The sequence below is a fragment of the Chelonia mydas genome, chromosome 1 (assembly GCF_015237465.2).
Source record: "Chelonia mydas isolate rCheMyd1 chromosome 1, rCheMyd1.pri.v2, whole genome shotgun sequence".
Taxonomy (NCBI): Eukaryota; Metazoa; Chordata; order Testudines; family Cheloniidae; genus Chelonia; species Chelonia mydas.
Window position 1 is genome coordinate 182469232 of NC_057849.1, and position 25401 is coordinate 182494632.

Genomic DNA, 25401 nt, shown 5'->3' on the forward strand with positions numbered 1-25401 from the left:
TGGATGACTCTGGCCTCTCCTACTTGAAGATCCCAGGTCAATCCCCCTACCAGGTCCATGGGAGAGTAAACTGCCATTGCTACCCCAACAGAGCAATGGAAAGGAAACACAGAGGTCAGACTCACTGAGTTTCCTACAGTCAGTGTGGAAACAATAACACTGGGACAATTTGGCTTTGAGTCTGTAAGTCAAATGATGTGTTAACTGACCTTTGCATTTGCAAAAGAAAAACTGGATACACTTGAAAAAAGAGGAGGACTTGTGGCACCTTAGAGACTAACCAATTTATTAGAGCATAAGCTTTCGTGAGCTACAGCTCACTTCATCGGATGCATGTAGTGGAAAATGCCACAAGTCCTCCTGTTCTTTTTGCGGATACAGACTAACACGGTGGCTCCTCTGAAAAGGATACACTTGCTTTATCCAGCCCCACAGGTGTGTGTATAGAGCTCTCTAAACAAAGAGAAACAACAACTCCCAGCCTGGAGGAATTTGCAGTCTTTAAAAACACTCCTCCTCCGAGGGAAAATGCTAAAACAAACATAGGGGAGGGCTAGCAAAGGCAGAAAGCAGAAAGAAGGGAAAGGATCAGAGTCCTTTACAAAGCTGGTTAAAAGTTGCCAATTCTGTTAAAAACCATTTCAGCAAAGCCAGATCAGTGGCTAGAGGTTTACCAATTCTATCTTTCAGGTACCTGGACAAAAAAAGGAGGGATGGGGAGGGGGAAGAGAAAGAGGAAAATGAAAAAAAATCAACTAAGACCAGGATAATATATAGACCCAGCTATGCACTAGCTCGCAGGGAATTGATTAGATGGAAATTAGAGCTGGAAAAAAAATTAGGGCACAAATAGACACTTACTTGTACCTTGAATGATGTGTTACGAGTGTTACTCTAGCACCCTCTGGGGGCAGATGTTGTTACCTCTCATCGCTTTCTCAGGGGAAGCTCGATCAATGTAAGAATTGGAAGAGTGGAGACTTTTTAAAATCTATAAATACCCCTGTAACACACACACTATGTTAAAACAACATTAAGGTTTCCTATTCTAACTTGAGTGCTTGACTTTGCCACAGTAAAAGCTGCCGCTACAATCTTCATTCAGCCCCTTTGCGCACATGCATTATGATACAGTTTTAATCACATGATCACACTCTCTTTTCCCTCCTCCTCTAGGCTCCCTGCCAATGCCTCTTCCTTATTCTCCTTCTTGGACATGGCCGAACCATTTTGGCTGAAATTTTCCAGAAAAAATGAGCCGGAGAGAAAGTTCAACGCGAACAGTTAAAGGTTGGTAAAGTTATAAGCAACTGAAAGTAGGGTCTGATAATGAGATGCATCAGGGCCACCTTAATATGTGGTGCTACCAGCTGGGCCTATAAATGTTAAACTTTCCAGAGGACAACTCATACAACACTCCGTTTAGGATCAACATTTTAAAAGCACTTTGGGACACTCATCCAAGCGGATGCCTTAATTGGCCTGAGAGAACAGGGGCCTCGCGTTTGTGGTGCCACGGGTGGCCAAGCAAGATGAGCCCATTCCACCATGACTGCACCGGGCGAGGCAGTGTTTGAGAGATAGGAAAAGCAGGGCTACATCTTTCAAAGGGTGAAAAAGAAGCCATTCAAGCCGAGGCAAGAGGATCTGTGTTCGATCACTGTTTTAAGGGGGCAGATTGATTTTTAAAGTTGAGTCATTGATTTCCACCCCCTTGCCTGGTATAGGCTCCTGGTTACATTAGAGAAGCCCTTGGCCAGGTGAGGATCTGTAATTGACAGCACCTGCCTATTCAGAGTACTGCCATTCTTCCTTGCCAACAGCTGACAGAGCTTTTGCTGGGGTGGTCCCCACTCCTTCTCAAACATCTAGCACAGCCTGTTCCTCCCAGCTTTTAAAAACCATGGGCAAATCCAACTTTTCCCAAGAAGTGTTTTCAGCTTCAATTCAGGGGACTCCCTACATAGGACTCACCCCTTTAAAAATAATGCTTCTAACCCTCTTGCCTTGTGTATGCAGCATAACTAATGACCTTGCTGCGTAGTACCTGGATTGATTATGGTGGGCGCTGTAGCTGCTATAGCAGCGAACCCTTAATCCTGACCTGCAGCACCTTTCTCCTTCCAGTCCTGGTCCTTCACACAGCTCCCCCAATGCACCACCACCCTGTTCAGATGCACTTCTTGCTGTTCTGCTGAGGAGTGAAGAATGCGGATGCCTTGAAGTTGGAGTCTCCAGCGTGAAGAGAGGAGCGAGGGAAGTGCCCCACTCCCACTTTGTTTGTTGGATGGCAGCAAACCCCATCTAATGTGTTTTTGTTAGGCAAGATGGTCCGGCAAGTAGGTCCCATCTCCTGCATCTCAGGGCTTGGTGCAGTTTGGGCTGAAAGGGGCAGTGAAGGCTTTTCGGTTGACAGCATTATCACGTTTAGCAGCTCTTAGAGGTATTTAATAATTGGCTGCAGCAGTGGCTGTTTAATTCTCTCTACCATTTCAAATGTAACCATTTAATTTAAAAAACCCTCGGCCACTGGAAATCCTGTAATCGAATCCAAGCCTCTGTCAATCTAATTAGTTTTGAAATACTGTATCTCCAGCACTTGGAGACCTAAATAAGCAGCTTAACATTAAAACCCAGCTTCTTTCCCAAACACTTACTGCTTATTTCTTTTAAATTCCAAAACAGAAGCCTCATGAAACAATAGTCAGCTGAAATTTTTATTTCCATTCCCCGCTTGGGACCCCCCGCCAACTCCCAGCATTTGCCTTAAGAGCTTAGGTCAGGAAGCTGGAAGGCAGGTGAGGCGCGATGTGCATCACCTCTGCCATTCTGTCCATCAGGCATTTTGAATCGTGCTGCACTATTGCTACAAAGAGGCTCGTGTGCCTTCACATCCCAGCGCAGACAAGGTTTAACCAGGTTATGTAACAATTTACAATGCCCTGCTGTAGCCTAGCTCAGCAGGACCAGCAACCAATGAGACCGAGGCTATCACCTGCTTTTCTCAGCCGTTTAGTAACGTGAGTAGGTCCCATCTGTGCCGGAATAGGGGTCACATTGCTATTTAAAAGAAATTAGGCTGCACTGTCCGGGGCCGGGCTGCTCTTCCTATGGGGCATGGCCAGGAATGGAGTTGTGAAGGGCTATCTGTGGGATTGCACCCTCTTGGCTGAGACAGCAGACCAATCCCATGCCCCATGTGTTCCAGCAGGGAAGAGAAGCAGGAGCTTTCTTTCTGCCCTCCCTGCTGCTGTTTTTGCTCTTCCCTTCTCTGCCCATCCCGGGCAGCAGAAGTGTGCTTCAAAGGGTCACGGGGTTGGATTAATGGTTCCCTGGAGCAAGGAAGTCCCAGAGCTGAAGGATGTGCAGGCAGGAAGGGGAAAGGGAGATGGCCCCCTGCACCACTAGGTCCATTCTCCACAAGTCCCTCAACCCACAATATATCCAAAAAGAACTGTGATCCAAATCCCATAGTCCTTTAGGATACACAGAGTCATGGAATAGGATTTCCCCCAGGCCCCAGCCATTTCATCAGTGGCAGACAAAAGGGTTGAGAGACTTGGTTAGTGGGACAGGGCACAGGGCGAGGAGACATGGGCTCTATTTTTGCCTTAGTCACATACAGTGTGACCTTAGGCAAGTCACTTAATCTCCCCATGTCTGTGCTTCCCCATATGTAAAACTGGCATAATGATACTTAACCTCCTTTCTGAAACAGCTTATGATCCAGAGGTCAATAATGCAGGGGCTTGATGGTGCCATTATTCACCATGGGTCCAGTCTGATTTGAACAGCGATTGACTTGATGCACACTATTCCCTAAATAACTTACTCAAGGAATAACAGCAAAACTGTGAACACGATTCATTGACTAACATCTGAGTAGCTCTATTTATTTTGGCTATCACAGCTTGCAGTCTAGGTCCAAGGAGGTGACAGCATCCCGCCCCCCCCCCCCCACACACCCCCGTCACTCGACGACTTTAATTTTAGTTTAAAAACCATGGGTTTTTAAGCTCGGGAATCAATAGCCTCCTTGCTGCACAAACCTAACCCTCACACACACCTTTCTGCTTTCAAAGCTACCCAGGTGGTTCATCACTACACCTCCCTTAACTGAACCCTTCTTCTTATCTGAAACCAAGTCACAGCCCAGGGGGGCATTAGACAAGTGAGGCTCAGATAACAGTGGCTGCACTCAGAGCTCCCTAGGCAGCTACATGCTGTAGGAGGAATGGCAGTTTCATTTCCCTTGCTTGGTACCTTCCCCCCCACACATCAAGTCAGGGCCAGATGGCTTCCCTAAGGCTGGCTGGCTCAGTGGCATTCGCTGCACAAGCCTTTATCCACTGAAATCTGACTTGACTCCATTAAAACAGCAGGAAAGAGCTTAAGCGACTACAGGCCAGCCGCTCTATTGAAGTTAATGGGGAGTTTGGGCCACGCAAGGACTGGAGGATTCAGATCTTTGCGCTCCAGAGTGAGCTTTCAGCACACGAATACATGCACGTGGGAGTGTAGCTGATCTGGCCAGCCTTAGGGCAGTCAGCCAGTCAGCTCGCTCTCTGTAATTAGAACTAACTGGCAGGCTTTGAAGTCTGCGATCAGGGCTGAGAAAACCTGACAGCAGACTTCAAAGTCTGCTGCGCCAGCTCGCCTGATTATCTGAAGGCTGCTAGTGTCCCCCAAGACTCTGAGATAATCGTGGTAGCGCTGCACTTTTCCCCTCCTCCCCTCCCCAAATTGCTAGGATTTGAACTCAGGATTATATTTCCTCTGCTCCTCTTGGTGTGTGAGAGCTGAATCCTCCCAGAGGAAATATGTGGGTTCTGCTGAAACATTTCAGTGAAGGGCTTGAGGAAGCTGGAAGTCTTGGAGTGAATTCACCACTAATTTTTGCTGCAGGTGCTGAAAGCCAGACAGGCCGACTGCAATCACAGCATGGAGTGCTGGGCCTTATTGTGCTGTGACTGACTGAGCTGACACCAGCTACTGAGATAAATGCTGACTCAAACCACACATTTTCAAACCTGGCTGCCTAAAAGTGGGCTCCTGCTCTCTACTGCCAGCCTAGTCACCCAAAACCCTGAGCTTTGTTGTCAAGAGAGCCCGGCTTGTAACCACAGAAGGTGGCTTGTTAGCAGGCACTGGCTGAGCAGCTCTGACACTGGGTGAGGCGCAATCGTGCAGCAGGGCTAAGCAACCAGGCTGCAGGGAGACAGCTGCTGGGCCACTGTATTTATAAAGCGCCCTGGCTCCGTGGAGGGATTGGGGTGCTGTACAGACACGCTGAAATGGACTGCAATGAAAACACCCTGCTAAGAACCAAGGGTTCAGCACTGGAATATCAGGGGATTGCACGTCCTCACCAAGAGGTACTGGCAGAGCTCTGGAGAGCTCACAGCTCCTGAACCCCAGGCTGGGGGTGACGCTACCCAGTCCTGTAGCGCCTCACTCTTGTCACCGTAACACGTACAATATACCCACCAGGAATGTCTTTGGGCATGGCCAGTGACACTCCACTCTAAACAGAAATTCTAAAGCGATTCTCTCTCTCCTCCCTCCCCACCCCCCATCCCCTTGAAATTGTGTATGTCAGACAGGCAGCATCCACAGAAGCTGCTCAGATTTCACAAGGTCCATTAGCAGAGTCAAAGTGGGTCCAGCTGAAAGCCTGGAGCTGCAAACTCTAGCTTACCGCAGGCTCCTAAAGCTTCCAACCTGCTTCATAGTGATTTATAGCTCCTCTGAAATGAATATAATCTGCAAACTCGGGATCATGCATGGCTCAGCAGAGCGTGGGGTGGGGGCAGAACCTTTCACTTCCAGTTTAAATACAGCACTGTTTGGCAGTAACTGAAGAGATACCAACTGATGGCTATTCTGCGGGCAGGGCGCAGGTGGTCTCTGCTCACCTGCTAGCAGACAGCTCTTCATATCAATACAATTGCTGCCCTCCCACCCCTTTGACAGTCTCAGCAAAACAGCCACAGACTATGTAGGCTGACCTGCTCTCCCCTGAAGAGATGGTCCCAGGAGATCAGATTGCAGGACAAGTGTAGGTAACACCTGTCCTGCTGCCGCCAATGCTCTGCCATTTGTATGGTGAGAGGCTGCTCCAGCATCTTTCACCGTTACTACATTTACTTGAAAAGAAACCCTCATTATGCCAAGTCAGACTTTGTTTCTTAAAAGCAGGTGGGGCTAAGTAAAGGGAACTTCTTAGACATGCCGTTTTTGTGACACAGATACATTCGTGCGGGTGCTGGATAAACCATATTCTACCTCGCCTCTCCTGTCGCACAGAGGAAGCAGTCACCCCTTTGTTATGCCAAGGGGTGCAAATGGTTCTAGAATGAGAAATGATTTGAAAAGTACCTGGATAAATGAGCCATCAGGACCAGCACTACAACATGGTGAGACCGATCTTACATTGACACAGCACCTTTCATCCAAAGGACCCCAAGCACTACGCCTATTGTACATACCCAAGGGAAACACCTTCCACTAAGGGAATGCAGCTCCCATTTGAGTGGGAAGTGGTGACAGTTTAACAGCACATGGCAGCACTACTCAACAGGACAGGACAGCACTACCCAACCTCACTGCGCTCAGACACTACCAACATTTATTTCAAAAGAGACCCTGCCCCAAAGATCTCATAACTTGGAATCTGGGAAATCATGAAAACTCCATACTGATTGTCATGATCTTTTCTTTCAGGCATGGCTGCCAGACCTGAGCTGGGGAGGGAAAGAAACCAAGGCATACACTTCAGTGGGAGCTGCCACACAAGCCACCACTCAGCAGTTCTACATGCTACCGTGAGGTGGCTTTGGTACTGCAATCAAGCAGGATAGCATGAGTGACCTGAAAGACTGACCTTGCCAAAGAACGAGTACAGGAGTTCCCAGAGGCTTTTGCACCAGCAGACTTAAATACCTACAGAAGGACAAATTACCACCCTTACTGCATCAGAGCAGGGAGGTGCATTCTTTACCCTGCTGTAGGGGTTGGTAATGTTACCAGCTGTGACAGGAAGAAAAAAAAAATCCCAGTCTGGGAGCACATCTTCACTGGCAGGGCTTTAACATGGCTTGAGTGGTCGTGGCAGAGCACTGGGAAAGAGCTCTTCCAGCGCTGTAAAAAAAATCACCTCCACAAGAGGCGTGGCTCTGGGGCACTGTCTACACTGGGGCTTTATAGCGCTGAAACTTGCTGTGCTCAGAGGCGTGTTTTTTCACACCCCTGAGCGAGAAAGTTGCAGGGCTGTAAACTGCCAGTGTGGACAAGCCCTCAGACGCCGGCAGATACAGTAGGCGAAACACAGATTTTCCGCTCCAGTACCACTGACTTTCCTGATGGCTGTTTGGCAGAGTCAGGAGAGCCAGCCAGCAGGCCTGATGCACTGGTTTCAGAGGATACAATAGGCATTAACTCATGGCCCTTGTGCAACCAACAGACTGGTTCAGGGTGGGCAGGAGGAGAAAGTTGCTGCTATCAAGAGTCCCTGTTGTATAGCGGGCAGAGCATGGAATCAAAGTTTAGACCTACCTCTGACAAGGATACACCATATAACCATAGACCAGTCATTTAACCTTTCCATAAAACCAGGAGAACACCTACTGAATTGGAGGGGGCGGGGGGAAGAGAGAAAAAAGGGCTGGAGGCTCAAATCTGATGTCTGTTTGAGAGGAGCTGTGAGTGCAAAGTCGATGGGAAGTGCTGCCTGCAGCGTGAACATTCTGACCAGAGAACAGTTACCAAAAGACTTGCTCTTTATTTTGAACATAAAAAGAAACATTACATAGCATCACTAGAACCGTTCAATTCCGACATTCCAGAATTGTGCCAAACACCTTATTCTGTACCTTCCACCAATTCCTGTCTATTTCATAAAGTCATTTTCAAGCAATGCCTGGTTCAGAGTCCAAGTAGAGAGGAATTTCCCAGCTGTAACCGAGTAGGAAACACATTGCAAAGTGAACAGAGTAAGATCAACAGGAGCCCTTAGCATACTTGGCTATTGGTTTCAATCCCAGGAGTTGCAGCTTAGATGGTACTGAACCCTTGCATCGCACCTCATGCAGCTTAATCCTTAATCTCCTCAGATACCAACCACTCCTAACACACACAAGTGGGCACAGGGAGTAAAAAAAAAATCATGGGAAAAGGAGTGACTAAGAGACACAGGTTCTTTAGTTAGAGACAAGATTCCCATTGTATAAAAAGAGGATAATACAAAATTGGCACACTTGGAAGACCTGCTGGGGAACTACTGCCCCAAGGATTTCAGCCTTTGAAAATACAGCAACAACAGGGAGTAAGGGGGAGGGAGCACCATCTCCCAAAGGGCTAGCAGCTGTGCGATGTAGTGGCCAACTCCTTTCACTTGGAACGGGAAGGAGATGTGTTATGGGCTATGATGGAAGAAGTGGTTACTCACCCTGTGCAGTAACTGTGGTTCTTTGAGATTTGTGCCCTTACAGGTGCTCCACCTAGGTGCACGTGTGCCCCAGAGGCCCTTGGAGATTTTCAGGAGCAGTGTCTGTTCAGCCCTTGCATGCATCATGGTTATCCTTGTGCCTGGCCCCAAGGCTGTATCAGGCTACATGGGTGAACTGTCCCCCCAGTGCCTTCTGCACCACTGAGTCTCAGAGGAAACTGAAACAGAGGGGAAGGAGCGTGGTGGAGCACCCACAGGGACACACATCTTGAAGAACCACACAGTTACTACACAGGGTAAGTAACCTCTTCTTCTTCTTCAAGTAGTGTCTGTATGGGTACTCCACTCTTGGAAACTCCTGAGCAGTATCCCCCCATAGGAGCAGGGAGCTTAGGATTGGAGTCCATCACAGAAGAGAGAACTGCATTGCCAACAGCCGCATCTGTGCCTAGAGAAGCTATGTATTGAAGACTATGTGACAGCTCTGCAGATTTCTGCAAAGGGAACATTAAGGAGAGCCATAGATGTAGATTGTGATCTAGTTGAGTGCACCAAAACACTGATAGTGGTGGAATGTCAACAGCCTAGTAGCAGGCTATAAAATACCCGGAAACGCATTTAGAGCGTGTCTCTAGGTAGAAATGGCAGAACTCTGTTTCAGTTGCAGACAGGTCAAAAACGTTCTAGTGGATTTATAAAATGGCTTAGCTCTGTCCAGATGAAAAGAGAATGCCCTCCTGACATCCAGAGCATGGAGAGCAGTCCCCAGGTTAGAAGAATGTGGCTTCGGAAAGAAAACTGGTCGGTATATGCTCTGATTCAGGTGAAATTCGTATGCTACTTTAGGAGAAACCGGAGACATAGCCGTAAGGGCACCTTATCCTTGTGGAATGTTGTGAAAGGAGGGTTAGCCGTTAAGACCCTGATCTCTCTGACTCTGCAGGCTGAGGCAATAGTAGTTACTAGGAAGGCCGTTTTCCTCAATAAAGTCAATAAGGAGCAGGTCGCCATTGGTTCAAAAGGGGGCTTTGTGAGGCTTTTGGGAACTAGGTTCAGGTCCTACACAATTACCTGTGGGAAGGTCTTTGTGTGGGAGAAGAGGGTCCCCAGGCTTTTTATGAATCACATGGGTGTGGGGTGAGCAAACAGAAAAGTCTTTGATCTAAGACTGGACTCCACCCTCTATAATCAAAAAAAAAATTCTTTTTCTTTTAAACAAATACTAATCTAACTACTAACAACTAAACTAAACTAGCTAACTAGGAGAAACTCTGTAACTACCGAGGTAGGCAAGAGGCGGACATGCTAACTCCATTGTGCCGACGCAGCCTGATATAGCCTCGGCCGGGGCACAAGGATACCAACGCGCAAGTGCAGGTTGAATAGACGTTGCTAATGAAAATCTCCGATTGAGGGCATGTGGGGTGCACACGCACCCAGAGGGACACTACTCGAAAAATAAGGTTGACGTTAGCTAAGGGCATTGGGACCCTTCACTAATGGGTAAGGAGCCCCCACAGCCAAAATAACCCTGAGTTTCTTTCTGCAGGGAGAAAATGCCAGCATGCAGTGTGCGCTTAGGAAGAGCTGCCATTCCATATTACTGCATTCCAAGCTTGGTTCTGTTTCCCCCAAACGTAACGGACAGCAACAGAGATGAGGGTTAAACCTGCAAGGAGAGCGAGTGACTTGTGCTTTGGATAACTAATCCCCACCCCACCCAACAGAGAGACATGCTAGGAACATTTTTAAAAGAACATCAATGATGTGAGGAAAGCAAATATTAAAGCAGGAAAGAGAAGAGTCGTTTAGCTGTGTGTGGGAAAGAGGACATCAATGCAAACTCAGTGCCCTGCAAGACCAGCAAGCGAGTGCCTCAGTGTGGTAAGGCAGCGCAGGAGAGGACAACAAACATTCTGTGCTGGTTCTGGAAGAGGATGACATCCTGCTCTAGCAAATCAACTCCTATGCTTTCCTCTTTTTGGAGAGTATAGATGCAAGTTCTTCCACTTTAACACGGGGAACTCAGGTGTGCCATGATGGCTATGCATTCCTCCCCCACCAGCTTCTTGCTGTGTCCACCTGCAGATTCAGGAAGGGCACTGAAACACGAGGCTCGGCTTCAGGAAAAGCTAGCAATAGGGGAAGGCTGCCGAGAAGACGCAGGTCAAGATTTTCCAGCTGTGACGAGTGATTTTGGGTGCCTCCATTTCTGGATGGCCCACATGAGACACCTTAAAGGGGCCAAAGTACAAAAAATGACGCTCAGCACCCCCTCTGAAAAATCAGGCTGCTTTTGAAATGCACACATCCAAAATAGTCACGCGAAAAATCTTAGCCCCAGTTCCCTTTCAGGGACAAAGTCGTGTGCCAGTGCTGGGGAAAATATCAGGACAAAAGTAACTGAACACTGAGCATCTCAAATAAATGCCGTCTGTAGCGGTTACAATACAATGGCGTTAAAGACTTCACTAGCTCAGCTGTGAAATGAAGTCATGTTAATAAAAGGAGGTTAGATCCTGCAGTACCCTGGAGGGTACGTGCGAATGGACTACTAGTCACAGAGAAGGCCTAGAATGTAATGAAAGTCTCGAGACGGTTAACAATACAGCAGGGCCTCTAGCTTTTGCAGATGGTCTCATCTGTCATTGGTTCTTTATTCCTAAAGCATAATGGAGAAGGATGGACCAATGGTGGTAACTCAATTTCCTATCTTTGTTGATTTTAGCCAAACCCAACATGCGATATCAGTGTACTTCTTTTGTACACAATGTCTGACTTTTATTGCTTAAAAACACCAGCTGTGCTAGAAGACAGAGCTGCCCGGATAACTGAGAGCAGCTCCTTAGGAGCCATGCCAAGGGAGTGTGGAAGACCAGAGCCGGGCTTTCATACGATAGCACCTATGAATATGCCTCAAACCCCCTGGAGAGATCTGCCCATGTAGTGCCCAGCAATGGAGAGGACCCCTTGAAAAGACAGGGGTCACTGCAGGTACAAAGAGACAGAGACCTGCTTTAAAAAAAAACAACAAAAAACAAAAATCAAACTCCCCCCTATGATGGCCTGATTTTGCACCCACACAGCCACAATCTGGCTGCTGTCGATTGTGGACACACTGCAGCCAAATTAGAGATTGCAGAGATGTGTGTTAGGTGGCTGCAAGGAAACAAAATGGAAATTACTTTAGAACCTGCTCTGTGTATAGGTAATAGCTGGTTCCCACACCATTTCCAGCCAACGGCCAGTTGACCATATACCTGAAAAGAGCTGGTGGTCTCCATCCTCTTCCTAAAAGGACGGGTGTTCCTCTGACGAACACATCACCACCGCCATGACTGGTAACTGGCGCCTTGCTGGTGGTCTCAGCAGGGAGGCCAGGGAGACTGACTCTCCACTCAGGAAGAGTAGCACCCCCTATGGGTCAGGGTAGAGGCACAGTGGGAGGGGCTGTGGTGGGAAGGAAGGCCTGCACTGTGAAGTACTTGGTCTGAGCATTCAGCCTCTAGGGTTGCCAAGCTAGCACTTGTCACCAGAACAAAGACCAACTTTAAAAAAAAATATATTTAAGAAAATTGTCACAGACACGTCCATACATGCTGTATTGTGGAGTGAACTCCAAACCCCTGAAAATAGGGGAAGAGAGGGCACCCTGACAACCATAAACCCACCCTTGACCATTGCATCTTTACCAAACAAGTACTAGAGCACCCCATACGGCTGCTTCCTTCCCAGCACTGGAGATAGGAACAAAACCCTGGGGGGAGAGGGGGGGGAGTGGGGAGGAGGGAAAAGACAGAGAGAACAGGTCAGCTAATTTTATAAAAGGCAAAATATTTCTCCCAAGCCCCGCCCACCACAATAACCCTCCCCCCCCCGCCCAACGATGTTCACACACAAAGAGAGATCCTAAAAACAAGACAAAAGGATTTAACAGTGAATCTTGTCTGAAGGCTGCTGAACAGTTTGCGTGTCAGAAGAAAACATCCCCACAGTAAGTGTCCCTGGAAGAAGAGCTCTGTGCTGGTGCACATGGCCTGTGCTCTCAGCACTTAGCATGTGGAGCGGAGAAGCTCTAGGTCCTGGCTTAGATCAGAGAGAAAGATACTGTCCATTGGGCATTTGTGTGTCTCACACACACACACCTCAGTCTCAGGCCAACTGCCCACATCTCTCCCAAAACGTGCATAGTCTCATTCCCACACTCAGTCCATCTCCATTGACATTAGCCGGCGTCGCTCCCGTCTGGTTTCTTGTACTTCCTTCTTGCAACACCAGCGGGAACTGCAGTAGCCAATGAGGCAGGATAAGAGTCCGATGATGGTGGCTAGACCAATGCCTATCAACAGTGGATATTTCAAAGCGTTCAGCACTAGGAAGGGGGAGAAAAAAAAGCAAAAGCAAAATGATTAAATACAGCGTATAGAGAAATGCCAAACTCGCTCACTCTGTCTAAGAAAGGGAAAATACACATCAGCCAGGGACAGATGAAACCATTCAGAAAGAAATTCTAGTTCCCCCTCCCCATTTCGAAGGTTCTGAAAAAATTCAGCTCTCACTCCCCTCTGTTTTGCTTCCATAATTCTCAAGCCCATATAGAAACAAGAAGGACAGGATGCAAATCTCATAAGAAAATGTCTCATTGTGAGATTCCCAGCTCCAGTCTGACAGACTCCAAAGGTTAAGCTAGTCCTGAGGAGCATCCACATTTTGGGTTCTTATCCAAACCAGATTAATCCACCAACAATTTAAACAAAGATGGATGGAAACCCATTCCTTTTACAACACAGCTTCCAAGTGACGAGTCAAGGGTTCTGACTTTTTGAAGGACTGTATACGTAGATTTAGAGCTCGTTAGGAAGCAAATTCATTCTAGCCACCTAGCAGTTTCCAGTCAAGTCCATATTTAGGTGCCCAAGAAGTGGCCTGCTTTTCAGAAGTGCTGAACATCCTGCAGTTCAGTGAAATGGAGGGTCTGGAATGAGGACCCATTCAGGGGATTAGGCAAATCAACTCAAGAGGCACACTGCTCCAGGAGGCTCATGCAGAGTTTGAATCAACTGCAGCTCTCTGCTATGGCTGGTATGGACAAGCAATATTAATTGTAGGATTAGCTCCACCAGGGATGGGAGTGGAGCATTAGAAAATTAGGGACATTTTGTCCCTGAGGTAACTCACTAGCTGCACAGAAAGCAGAACAAAGACTTATGTTTCATTTCATCTTCTTTGGGGCTCTCAGTGAGGCCATTCCTTGAATTTCTGGGAAGTACTTTGGTAAGTACTTGGCCTGACATGCCCCCTAGATTATCACTAAATCACAGTTTTAACTATCTGCTGGATGTATACACCTAATGTTAAGTACATGCAGCAGTTATCAAAATTAGTTTCTCATACTTCAGGAGATTTAAGGGTTGCACGTAACATGCAGAAAGGGCTGAAACATAGGTCAAGAACCATGAGCACAGGGAGCAGTGTATTCGTTGTGTTTACAACAGGGGATTAGGAGTCAGACTCCTGGGTTCTGTTATCGATTGAGATACTAATTGCACCACAATTCACTATGCCTCAAGTCCCCTGTCTGGGAAATGCAGCTAAGGCCTGGTCTACACTATGAAGTTAAGACGACTTACGTCAATCTTTGTTGACAGTGATGCCACCTCTCCTAGTGGCGTTGCACCATGGTCTACATACTGAGGTCAGTGCGCGTGCAGACACTGTGACCTGTATCAATCCTAACAATCCTCCAGTAGCTGTCCCACAATGCTAGACAGTAATTGCTCTAGTCACAGTTGTGAACTCCACTGCTCAGACGCTGGAAGCCACCCACTTCCCTTTAAAACCCACAGATACTTTTGGAATGCCTTTTCCCGATTGTTCAGCTTTGACAAGTGCACCCAACAGCTCTCCACTGTTGCGTACAACTGCCCAACCAACCATGCCAGCTACACACTATAGACATGCTCCTGCCTGGAGCAGACAGGAGATATTGGATCTCCTGGGCATCTGGGGAGAAGAGGCTGTGCAGACACAGCTATGGATCAGTCATGGAAACATGCACATCTGTGAAAAGACTGCACAGGGGATGTGGGTGAAGGGGTATGACAGGGATCAGCAGCAGCGCTGCATGAAAGTGAAGGAACTAAGGTAGGCATATCATGAGGCCAGGGAGGCCAACCGTCTACCTGGTGCTGAGCTGCAGACCTGTACAATGAGCTGCAGGCCATACTTGGACCCTGCACATCACCATGGATACCCAGACAGAGACCCTTGCCTGGAACAATGAGGAGGAGGGATATGCAGCAGGAGGTCAAGTTAGGCCACAAGCCAGGAACTTGGAGACTCCATAACCATCTAGCCAGTCCCGCCAGCCAAGCACAAATGAGCCCGATCCAGTAGAAGGAACCTCAGGGTAAACATGGGCATGCATTCTCCCTTCACGTGTTTCGATGTGGAGATGGCGCCTGGCCCAACCACAAGTTAGCAGGACACAGGTATCTACGTTGCACTGTTTTACTCTACAAGAAGAGGTAAAGGTACCACACACACACACACACACACACACACACAGGTAGTGTTTTCTGCATTTCAGTCTCCTGTAGAGTTAGGCAGTGGGGGGCATGCATGATGTGGAGCACTTTGTTTATGTACATAGGGACATCCCTTGTATTGTCCTGAGAGATCTTGATGAAATGCCCATGGAGGTACTCTTCAATCCTCTTCCGAAGGTTTTTAGGGATGGCTGCCTTATTTCTGCCTCCATGGTGGGACACTTTCCCCACGTCACTCCATGACGACTTTGGCAGGCACCGTTGCAGTAAACAGGCTAATGGCATATGGGCCCAGATGGCTTCAGGATGCCAGAAGTCACTGTGTTCTCTGGGCCTTCGTGACCCTCAAGAGCAAGGTATCAGCTAAAATCATTGCTGCCCGTGGTAAATAGTGCCAGTACTCAGTGCCATTGCCCTGTCCTCATGCCCACGGAAATAACTGCTGAAATTTTATTGTTTTACGCAACCAAACAATTCCCTCCTGATTCCCCACCTTGCCCCTAGTGGCCATAGTGACTGTGGCTGCTGCTGGAGAGCAGTGCTGTGCAGAGGTACTCCAGAGGGTCAATAAGCAGGTCTTGTTTAAAACTTGTAGGGGAATAAGGGAAGGGAATTCTGAGATCTTCTGCTTTCTGTCGTGACTGTAAATAGGATACATCTGTCTGTTTTATCTGTGGCTGCTGCCACTGCAGCCTTGAGGGGTGCCCCCTCCACACCCATCCCCTGATGAGGAAGAGAAAGAGGACATGTTCATCGAGATAATGAAAGTCAGTGGCGCATCAGACTGTGAACAGAGGGCCAGGAGGGTGAACATAGCAGACAGCCTGGAGAAGGAAGGAACGGGCAGGAGAAAGACACAGGAGTCCCAGCAGGAAAAGGAGAGGAAGATGCACCAGGACAATGGGGTTTCCCAGGCAGCAAACACAAATGCTGCAGACTCTTGTTGACCTATAGCTCCAACAGTCATGGGCTCACCTCCCCTTACAGTCAATCGAGACTTCCACTTCAGCAGCTTCTTACCTCTTGCATCAGGGGCCACATCCCTATCCCCCCACAGCAACGGACAGTAAGGAAAAACCACAGCTTCACATACACTGACCTGTGAGAGCCAGCATTGGTGCATGTTTGGCAGAAATGGACTGGCATGGACATGAATGTTTTCCACCGTTCTAATTTTAAAGTTCTGTTCTGTTAATTTACAATTAAAATTTTGCACCATCTTGGTTTTTCTTTGCACATTAATGTTTGGCACTGGTTTGGGTATGCAATACATTTTTATTTTTTGGACAAATTCATCTTTATTACTTCATTACATTCTGCGGTATGTCTGTGCTTCGAGTGCCACTAGATTATTCATAAGAGACCAGAGATACAGAATTCATAGGTTGAGTGAAAAACCCAGTGTAATAATTATAAATGTACAGTGAGCACTGCACAATTCATTGGTTCATTAAAAGATGAACATAAATGTACACCAAGCACTACACAATTCTTGACAGCCACCAAAAGGTCAGGGCCAGGTAAAGCACAGCCTACCACACCACAATGCTGTGGCTGATGGTTAAAATGATCTTTCAAGGTGTCCCTCAGCTGCACAGCTCCACACTGAGCTCTTCTAATGGTGCTCGTGTCAATGTCAGCCAACAGCTGTTCCACCTCCATCCTACCCCTCAGCAACTTTTCCTTCTTTGCCTCATAGATATTATGCGGTACATAGCAGGAAGCTATAACCATTGAGATGTTTTTCTCACAGAGATCTAATCTAGTGAGTAAACACTGCCGAAATCCCTTCCATCTGCCGAAAGCACATTCAGCTGTCATTCTGCACCTGCTGAGCCGGTAATTGTATCTTTCCTTGGAGCTGTCAAAGTGGACAGTGTACGGCTTCATAAGCCAGGGGAGCAAAGGATAGGTGTGGTCCCCCAAGATCACTATTGGCATTTCAGCATTTCCAAATAGTAATCCACCTGTCTAGAACAAGTGTCCCTGATGCAGATTTCTGAACAGCCCTGTGTTCTTAAAGATGGAAGCACAATGTATGTTCCCTGACCAGTCCACATTGATCTCAGTGAAGCATCTCCGGTGATCCACCAACTCTTGCATAACCATAGAAAAGTAGCCCTTTCTGTTCATGTGCCAAGAAGGGCTGGGGCCAAAATAGGGATATGCGTGCCACAGTTCTGGAAACCCACAGCTGAAAATCCATCCATATCGTCCTGCACATTGCCTAGAGTCACAGCCCTGTGTACCAGGATACAGTTAATGGTCCTACACACTCGCATGAAAGCAGCCCCCTACTGTGGATTTTCCAATTCCAAAATTATTTCTCACTAACCAGCAGCAACCTGGCATTGCAAGTTTCCATGGTGCTATCATCACTCACTTCTCAACCATTAATGCAGCTCTCATTCTGGTGTCCCTGCACTGGATTACGGGTGCCAGCTCGGCACACAGATCCAGGAACGCAGCCTCTCTCACCCGAAAGTTCTGCAGCCACCGCTCATCATCCCAAACCTTCGTTACGATGTGATCCCACTAGTCAGTGCTCAGCTTTCAGGCCCAGAAGTGGCACTCCACCGTCTGCAGCTGCTCTGTGAATGCCAACAACCTTGCATTTTTTTTTAATTTTTATTTTTTTCCCCACTGTGTTCCCTAGTCATCTGTCCTCAAAGAAATCATCAAGTCCCCCGTTGTTGCGGTACTTCCTGCAGCTCTGCAAATACCGGAGCACCATTCTCCCTGAGTTTGTAACGTTCATGACAACAGTACACAGCTGGGCAGGCTCCATGCTTCTGTCAGAGATGGCAGACACTAACAAGTGTGGGTTTGTAGGGTTTTTAAAAAAGACACAAAAACGTGATAGGATAGAGATGGCATTATGGGATGAGAAAATTGCCTGGTGGGAACTTGACCCCTTGCTCCCCCTTCCCGGCGACTCGTGTGTGCGCAAGCACTACAGCACGTTCCAAAAATTTCCCAAAAGGTATCGCGCCAGAGGGCAGCGCATGACGTACTGGGATACCTACCTACGGTGCACCGCATTTTACATTGACACTAGCTCTCCTGGTGTGTACGTGCAGCACCAACACAAGCAGTCGTGTACGCACAAGCGATGCAGTAACTGAGGTGGCTTTACACCGGTAGAACTTACATTTACCAGAGTTTGTAATGTAGACATGGCTTAATACTTCCCTTGTGTGGTCAGCATCAGGGTTACTTTACAATGTAAATCACGTGGAGTGTCTTGATTAAAAGATGCTATAGAAGTATCAGGCCACTCAACGGGCTGGGAAAGGGGAAAGCTTTGCTTTTGTAAGCACGATACATTGCTGGGCACATTGTATGATCAGGAATTAAAAGTTTAACATGCAACAGAAAATGCAAAGTTTAACTGCAGATAGAACTAGCACTTTTCATATTTAGAGGCAGTTGCAGAGTACTTAAAAAGCTTTTCTAGTTCTACGACAACACACATTAGACCCATAGCATTACATGTGTTCTTAACATCAATATGGGGTAAAGTGTCATCACTGGTATTCCTGAGCCTTAGCATCCCCACTGGCAGAATACAGCAGGTGTACAGATGGGCTATGAAGTACCCTGTGCAGTCACCTTCAGAAGAAAGGAGGCAGCTACAATGCAGGGGCCTCTAAAAGTGGGGTGGAGGGGGTGGAGGGAGGGGCGCGTGCAGAATGGGGACAGTTGGTACCTGAGGGCTCCAACAGGGGTGTGGCAAGTACATTCCCCAGCCTCAACAAGAAAAGTATCTAAAACCCTTACCATCCATTTTCACAGATATGAATATGGGCTTGGATTTGATCTCCGGTTCCCGCTGCCAGACACCCGTGGCTGATCGCACCCAAGGGGTTATTGAGCAGTAATGGTTGCCGAAATCCTGGCCCTCACAGCCATGCACCCGCAGCCGGAACTCCATGGGGCTGATCCTCTCCAGGCTGACGTCGCTGCTCCAGTTCCTCCTGGCCTGGGTCACGATCCCTTTCCGATCCAAGGAAGCTAGCAAGACAGGGGCTCTGTCCAGTGCAAAGGAATGCACAGCAAACCAGGAGACGTCGAAGGACATATCATCTGAGTTTGAAAGCAAACAGAATTTGGCAAGGACAGTGAGCTCTGAAGGATATTTACAGCGTCACTTAGGCAGCAAATGGGCAGAGTCTGGTGTCTCTGAACATACAGGAGCATTATAACCAAATGACTGAAAATACAGCATAGATTTAAAAACAAAAAACAAAACAACAACAAAAAAAACACTCTGCTCTTTGACAACTCAGCTTTCCAGCACAAACCAGGTAAATCACAGAAGGATTACAATGCAGGTGGTATCATGAAAATATGAACTCTTAGGCAGTTAACCTTATTTCTGAATTGACCAGACACACAAGGAAGATTATGACTGCAGGAAACTAAGTAGGCCGGATCAATATTTGGCATTAACCCTTGGAATGCTACCTAATTATGACAGAGATGTTGGGAGTCGTGGGCACTTACTAAAGCAGAGGAAGCAGAAAGGGAAGAGTCCCTAGGACACTTAGTGGGGTGGTTGGGTCTTTTTTTCAGGGATGGTAGCAAGGGATTTTTAGCACCTGGGAAGGGCTGTCAGTGGGAGCATAGGAAGGGTAGTGAGCAGAGGTGAAAGTAAGCCGGTGCGCCGTACCGGGGTGGCCTGGCTTCCGCAGGTGGCAATTTAAAGGGCTTGGGGCTCCCAGCAGCGGCTGGAGCCCCAGGCCCTTTAAATTGCCGCCAGAGCCCCACTGCTGGAGCCCTTGTAGAGGACAGCACATGAGTGTTTAGCAGCTGAAGAGGACTGGGATTAAGATGTTGTCAAAACACAGCTTTAGCAACTAGGGGACAGTGGGTAAATCGTGCAGGTACTTGTTGGGAGGGTAAGTGTGTCATGAAGTTGGGCTGGGGTACAACAGTAGGAAGGCTATGGACAGTTGGGAGAGGGACAGGGTTACCTACTGGGGACAGCAGAAGATCTTCTATTATGTCTTTTTCCTACTATTTTAGACTGAAATCCCAAATTTAATTTCATAGGTGAGTCTTTGCTAAGCAAGCCTAGAAGCTGGGTAAGACAGTTGTAATTCCCACATGATTAAACTAAAGCGCAAGGCCTGAGGAGCAGAATGCTAGAAGTTTGCTAGTGGGCAATAGTTTCCAAACACCATCCTTGACCTTGTCTAGTCCCTCGTGCTTGCAGAGAAGTCTCTCCTCTAAAAAGACAGCCTCCCAGCTGTAGTTAGTGTGCTGTGTGCTCAACATAAAAAGGCAGGCCCCCAGGTACTACAGCGATGAGCATGCTAGAATTGCTCATAAAACACCACACACACAATGATATCACTAAATATTTGCCTTCACATCCTGCCCATGAAACAGCCTACCTTTCTGCCATAGTTTTTCTTTAATTATGTGTCAGAAGGAACTATGCCTCACAGACATTGCACTTGCAAGGAGATAATCTACCAAGTGTCTTTGTAGTGACTTCCACCTCTAACACCAGTTGACAGGTAGTCAGAGTCCATCAGTACTACCGTCCCTTTCCGTGCTCATACAAGATCATATTGATCCATTCAGCAGATCTGCACCTTTAACCCTATTAGGCTGGCAGCTGAGGATGCAGTTTAATCACTGCAACATCCTCTGTGTTAATACCCCAATTCACCGCACAGCGGGTTAGAAAACCAACATGGATGCTATTATATATGAGTAATATACAGAAAGCTGCTAAAGAAAGAGTCCATAAAAAACTATGACTTAACACAAACTTGTCTAAACTCCGGCTGAAGATGGATTCCATCTGACAGCAATAATAAGATATTCTCATAATCTGTGTGTAGGGATGATAGGGGTGGGATGGACCATTCTCTATCTGACCTATCCACAATGTCAGGAAGATAAGCAGGAGGGACCTAACACTATTTCCTTGATCACCAGAGTCGGGGACTTTATCCTGAGGAGTGCTAGCCTGGCCACATTGTAGTCAATGGGCTCTAATAATACACAGCACACATATAATACTGTTCTTAACTAAATAATCAGTGGCCCACACTGTCCAAGGAAAACTGTGTTGAGCTCTTCTTACCACACAAGTGCCTCAGATGTAGTAGTGGCTAGCATGGCTTTGAGTGTAATGAGGACACAGCCTTAGACACAATTCTGCTGCTTCTATACATTATCTGCATCTCTGATTCCCCTACACATTAAGCACACAGATGGGCCACAACTGACCCTCACGTCCTTATGAATTTTGGATACAGATTGGTGTTGGCGGGGGTGGGGGAAGGGGTGGGGGGGAGGGAGGATGCAATACTGAATATGAATTAGTTGAATTCCCATATCCAAGCCAGCCTCTACAATTTTGGATCCACATCAGATCTAAAACTGGAAAGGGTCTATGTTTTCCAATTCTGAATAAGGTCCAACCAAAATATCACTAACATTTTGCAGGATATCAGCACCGTCAGTCCTGAATTGAGCTTCAATCTCAGTACCTAGCCCTACCCTACACTTGCAGGGGGTATCTCCTTGGCTCATCTGTAGTTAGCAGGTGCCACATCTACGTACGTATGCAGAGCTGTAGCCGTGATGGTTCCAGGAGATTAGAAAGGCAAGGTGGATGCGATAATATCTTTTATTGGACCAAATTCTGCTGGTGAGAGAGAGAAGTGATCGAGCTACACAGAGCTCTTCATGTTTCAGGAAGGACCTGAAGAAAAACTCTGTTTAAAATAAAAGATATTACCTCACCTACCTTGTCTCTCTAATAGCTATGTATTGCACTTCAAATTTTGTTACTTATTCCCCTACTGGAGGGGATAATTCTGTTTGTAATATCATTAATTAACCTGGAAGTACCCATAAACAGGATTGAAATATGTAGCAGGAGCAGATAAACGCTATGGAATAAAATGTCCTATTTTCATGTACATCTTCTGTAATGAAAAGAGGGAAAGACAGCAGATGGGGCACACTATATAGCAACAGAGACACTGGCATCTCCAAATAGTCCATTCACCCAGTAAGTTAACTATCCTGACTGCAACAATGGCCAGTACCAGAGGATGCCACAGAACCCCCATAAAAGTACCTGGTGTATTTTGCAGTTCTGGAGAAGGGAAACATTACCCAACCCCACCTGGGGATCAGTTAATGCCCTGAAGCACATTTGTTGACAGATAGTCCTTGTAGATCATTCCTACTGCCTGTAACTGCAGAGGCTACTTTTAGTTACTCAGGGTGACATCCTGGCTCCCCTGAAGTCAAGGGAAAAATTCCCATTTGTTTCAACACGGCCAGGATTTCACCCTCTATCTTGCCTGCTCCCTTCACCACCAGTGTCCCTCATTCTGCACCTGGACCAATCACTTCTAGGGGAAGAGTTCCATCTCCATAGCCCAGTCAGTTCTTGACTTCTGTGGAGACTGCTAAAAAGGTGGCCTGTTATGTGGTAGTGGGCACCAGTCCACAAGAAGCCAGATTGAAAACCACCCACTCATTTCAAAGATCATTAAGACAGCCATTAGCTTTTTTGTCTCCACCAAGCTGGGTTGAGTTTGAAACTGTGACCCGAGGTACACACCCTGGCTACACCCAATCTCTGAAGACATACATTACCTATAAATTCCTCTTACCTCCACATATTCTACTTCAGACAAGCTCGATCCAGTTATAGTAAGAACACTTGGACATTCTCCAGGATAAATGACATCAATGATGACACAGCTCTGACCCATTGCCTCCCCCAAATCCACAGTCACACACAGTTACACTTGCAGAATAAAATTTTAACAAACAAGTCCTTTTAACGTCTCAGGCAAATTCATACCTTTGAAGAATTGTTTTCTGTTTAAAATTATACTGTTAATTTGAGGTTCTCTTTTTCCTTCATACAGAGATAATGAGTTGAAAGTTATAAGATCTTGCTGTCATTTTGAGAATGCCAGATCTATCTTTTATAATTACACCATGGCATAATAGTATTATGCCAACATATCTTATTAATCAGTATACACAGTGTGCAATTAGTGACTCAGTACCGACACACAGAGAATCAGAGGGAGATTTTGTCTGCCTGAAAGATTTCCTCGTTATTATATCCCTTGAAGGGGCTGTGTGCCAAAGTCATTTGCTTTATTGCTGAGTTTTGTGTGATTTTTCACATTACAAAATATTAGAAATTTAGCAACAGCAGGACATGAATTTGGTGCTCTATAAAGATTAGTAGCAAATACGTCCAGCTGCTCCCAGAATCTGATCAATTAAACAGCATATTTAAATATTTGGTTATCCACTGGTATCCCCAAAAGCAAGAAAAAAAAAATCTTTCCTCCATCCCCGTTGTTCATACTAAGTATCAATTTTAATTAGGGAACAAAAAAAAAGTCTCCATTTTTGGATCACTGGAACAGATCATTGTCACCACAAATTCATTGCTATTCTTCCCTGCCCCTACCATACAGTCTTATATTAGTCAATATCAGGCACCAGGAAAAGAGAGGCTAAATGCTCCCTGGGATATTATGAGGGAGAAATATAACATCCCAGTGACAAATCCAGGGGGCTGCTGATCCCTTTGGGTGATGAAACTCTCAGGTCCTCTCTACACGCAGACTAACGTGGTGGTGGTCCTGCTTTCTCTCTCCAGGCTGGCTAGAATCATCAACATGTAAGGCACATCTTTATGCATATTCCAATTTGACACACAGGACTAAGCTGTCTGGGTTTTAGCTACTTTCCTGGCCACTCAGTCCTCAAGATAGTGAATTCTATTCCCAGCCCACCTACTAGACACCATGCACTTCCACTCGACAGAATGGAGCTCTTTTAGCATCTTGTGATTGTGCTGAATCACAATTTTGAAACCCCTTTTTGTTTACTAAATTGATATGAGGTTGAACAGGGCTTCCTAGAGAGCTGAGAGTACCACTCTTCAAGATAGGGTAAAGAAGCTGGCTTTGTTAATTTTCCAGGGCACTCACTGGGTCTGTCTGGAGCACATAAAACTACTTTTTCAGAGAGAGACACCGTAATACTCTCAAGGACCTGAGAATACAGGCCTATGAAGGGGACATTTGAGAGACATTGTTATCTGTTCGAAAAAGAATTTTTACAGAATAGAAGAGACTCTGCCCTTGAGGCACCGGAGACACTACCTTACTCAAAGAAGTAAAATTAAAAAAATTTCATTTGAATTCAGCGCACTAATCACAGCTGTTAAACTAACAGACTGGCTCTCCCAGATGAAGAATCTATAAGGGACAGATGTTCCAGTGTCCCAACCCTCCATAACGCACACTCCATTCGGGGCTCAAAGCAGCGACGGCACTCCTTTGAACAGTGTTGCAGCCAGAGCAGAGCACTGCGGGAGACATCCAAAAGTGCCTTCAGTGATGGATAAATGTACAGCTAGGTAAGACAAGTTACTTTGCCCCACCTAAGTCTGACCTAGAACCAGTACTATTATAAGTACTCTAAATTGATTCTGGGCATAACAGAAGGAGGATAAGCTGACAGATAAAGAGAAAGACATTGTCTTCTCTCAAGCACAGCAAATATTTCAAAATCTTCCTATAAGTACTTTGCACAGATGGTTATGAAAATTAAGGAGTGTGTAAACAGATCACCCCAGATGTTTCCCTACCTTACTCCATGAAATATAAACATCTATTAGAATTGCACACTTGTGAAGGAGAGCTGCAAAGCTTAGATGAAAATAGTTCAGCACAAATCTGGGCTTAATGCCCTCAACAACACATCTGCGGACTTAAAAAAAAAAAAAAAAAAAAAAAAAAAGATCCTCTCAAATCCACTGGCTCGTCTGTGTTCATGAGAGATAACCTAGAATGAACAATTCTGGAACATCAGAGACCAAAACAGCAAGGATTTAATATGGAGACTTGACTTCTATGATATTCCAGAAGATGCAGGTGGGCCAGGGTGGTGCTACCTCTCTGTGCAAGTTAAGCAGACAGTTGGCAGAGCAGTGATGTCTGCTCTGCCTTCACTTAACTTCCCACATCCCGGGGGCAGAGGGAGACCTGTACTACATTGCTCAATCAACCCAGAAAGTACATCAACTCTTGCTGTATATATTCAGTTGGTGCAAGCTTTCCCCAGTATTGTGTGTCAGTTCCAATTTGGGGGGAGTTTCCATGGTCTGTTCATTTCCTTGGCGCCTCTGCTAAGTTTGGGTTATTAATTCCAGTTGTGAACTAAATTTTGCGATATGGAGAGATGTCTCACTAAAAACAGGCCAAGCCAGCAACAGGAGAAATAGATATCAGACTCCCATCCACAGGTCCAGCAGAGGGCTGGAGAGGTGCCAGTTTCTCTAGCATGCCTGAAGGGTCCAGATGCAGCTTCTCCATGAGGACACAGATGGGGCTGGTT

At 46.6% G+C, this 25401-nt stretch overlaps 1 protein-coding gene across 1 annotated transcript in view; it reads right to left on the minus strand.

Annotated features, from left to right (window-relative positions):
* Positions 1–7760: 7760 nt before the first annotated feature.
* Positions 7761–25401, minus strand: part of PTGFRN (prostaglandin F2 receptor inhibitor) — a 101627-nt gene continuing 83986 nt past the window's right edge. Inside the window, exons 8-9 of the mRNA XM_037906503.2 lie at positions 18775–19080; positions 7761–12818 (exon numbers count right to left, since the gene is read on the minus strand). Of these exons, the coding sequence (XP_037762431.1) occupies positions 12652–12818; positions 18775–19080 (473 nt within the window). The 3' untranslated portion in view covers positions 7761–12651. The remainder of the gene's footprint in view (positions 12819–18774; positions 19081–25401) is intronic.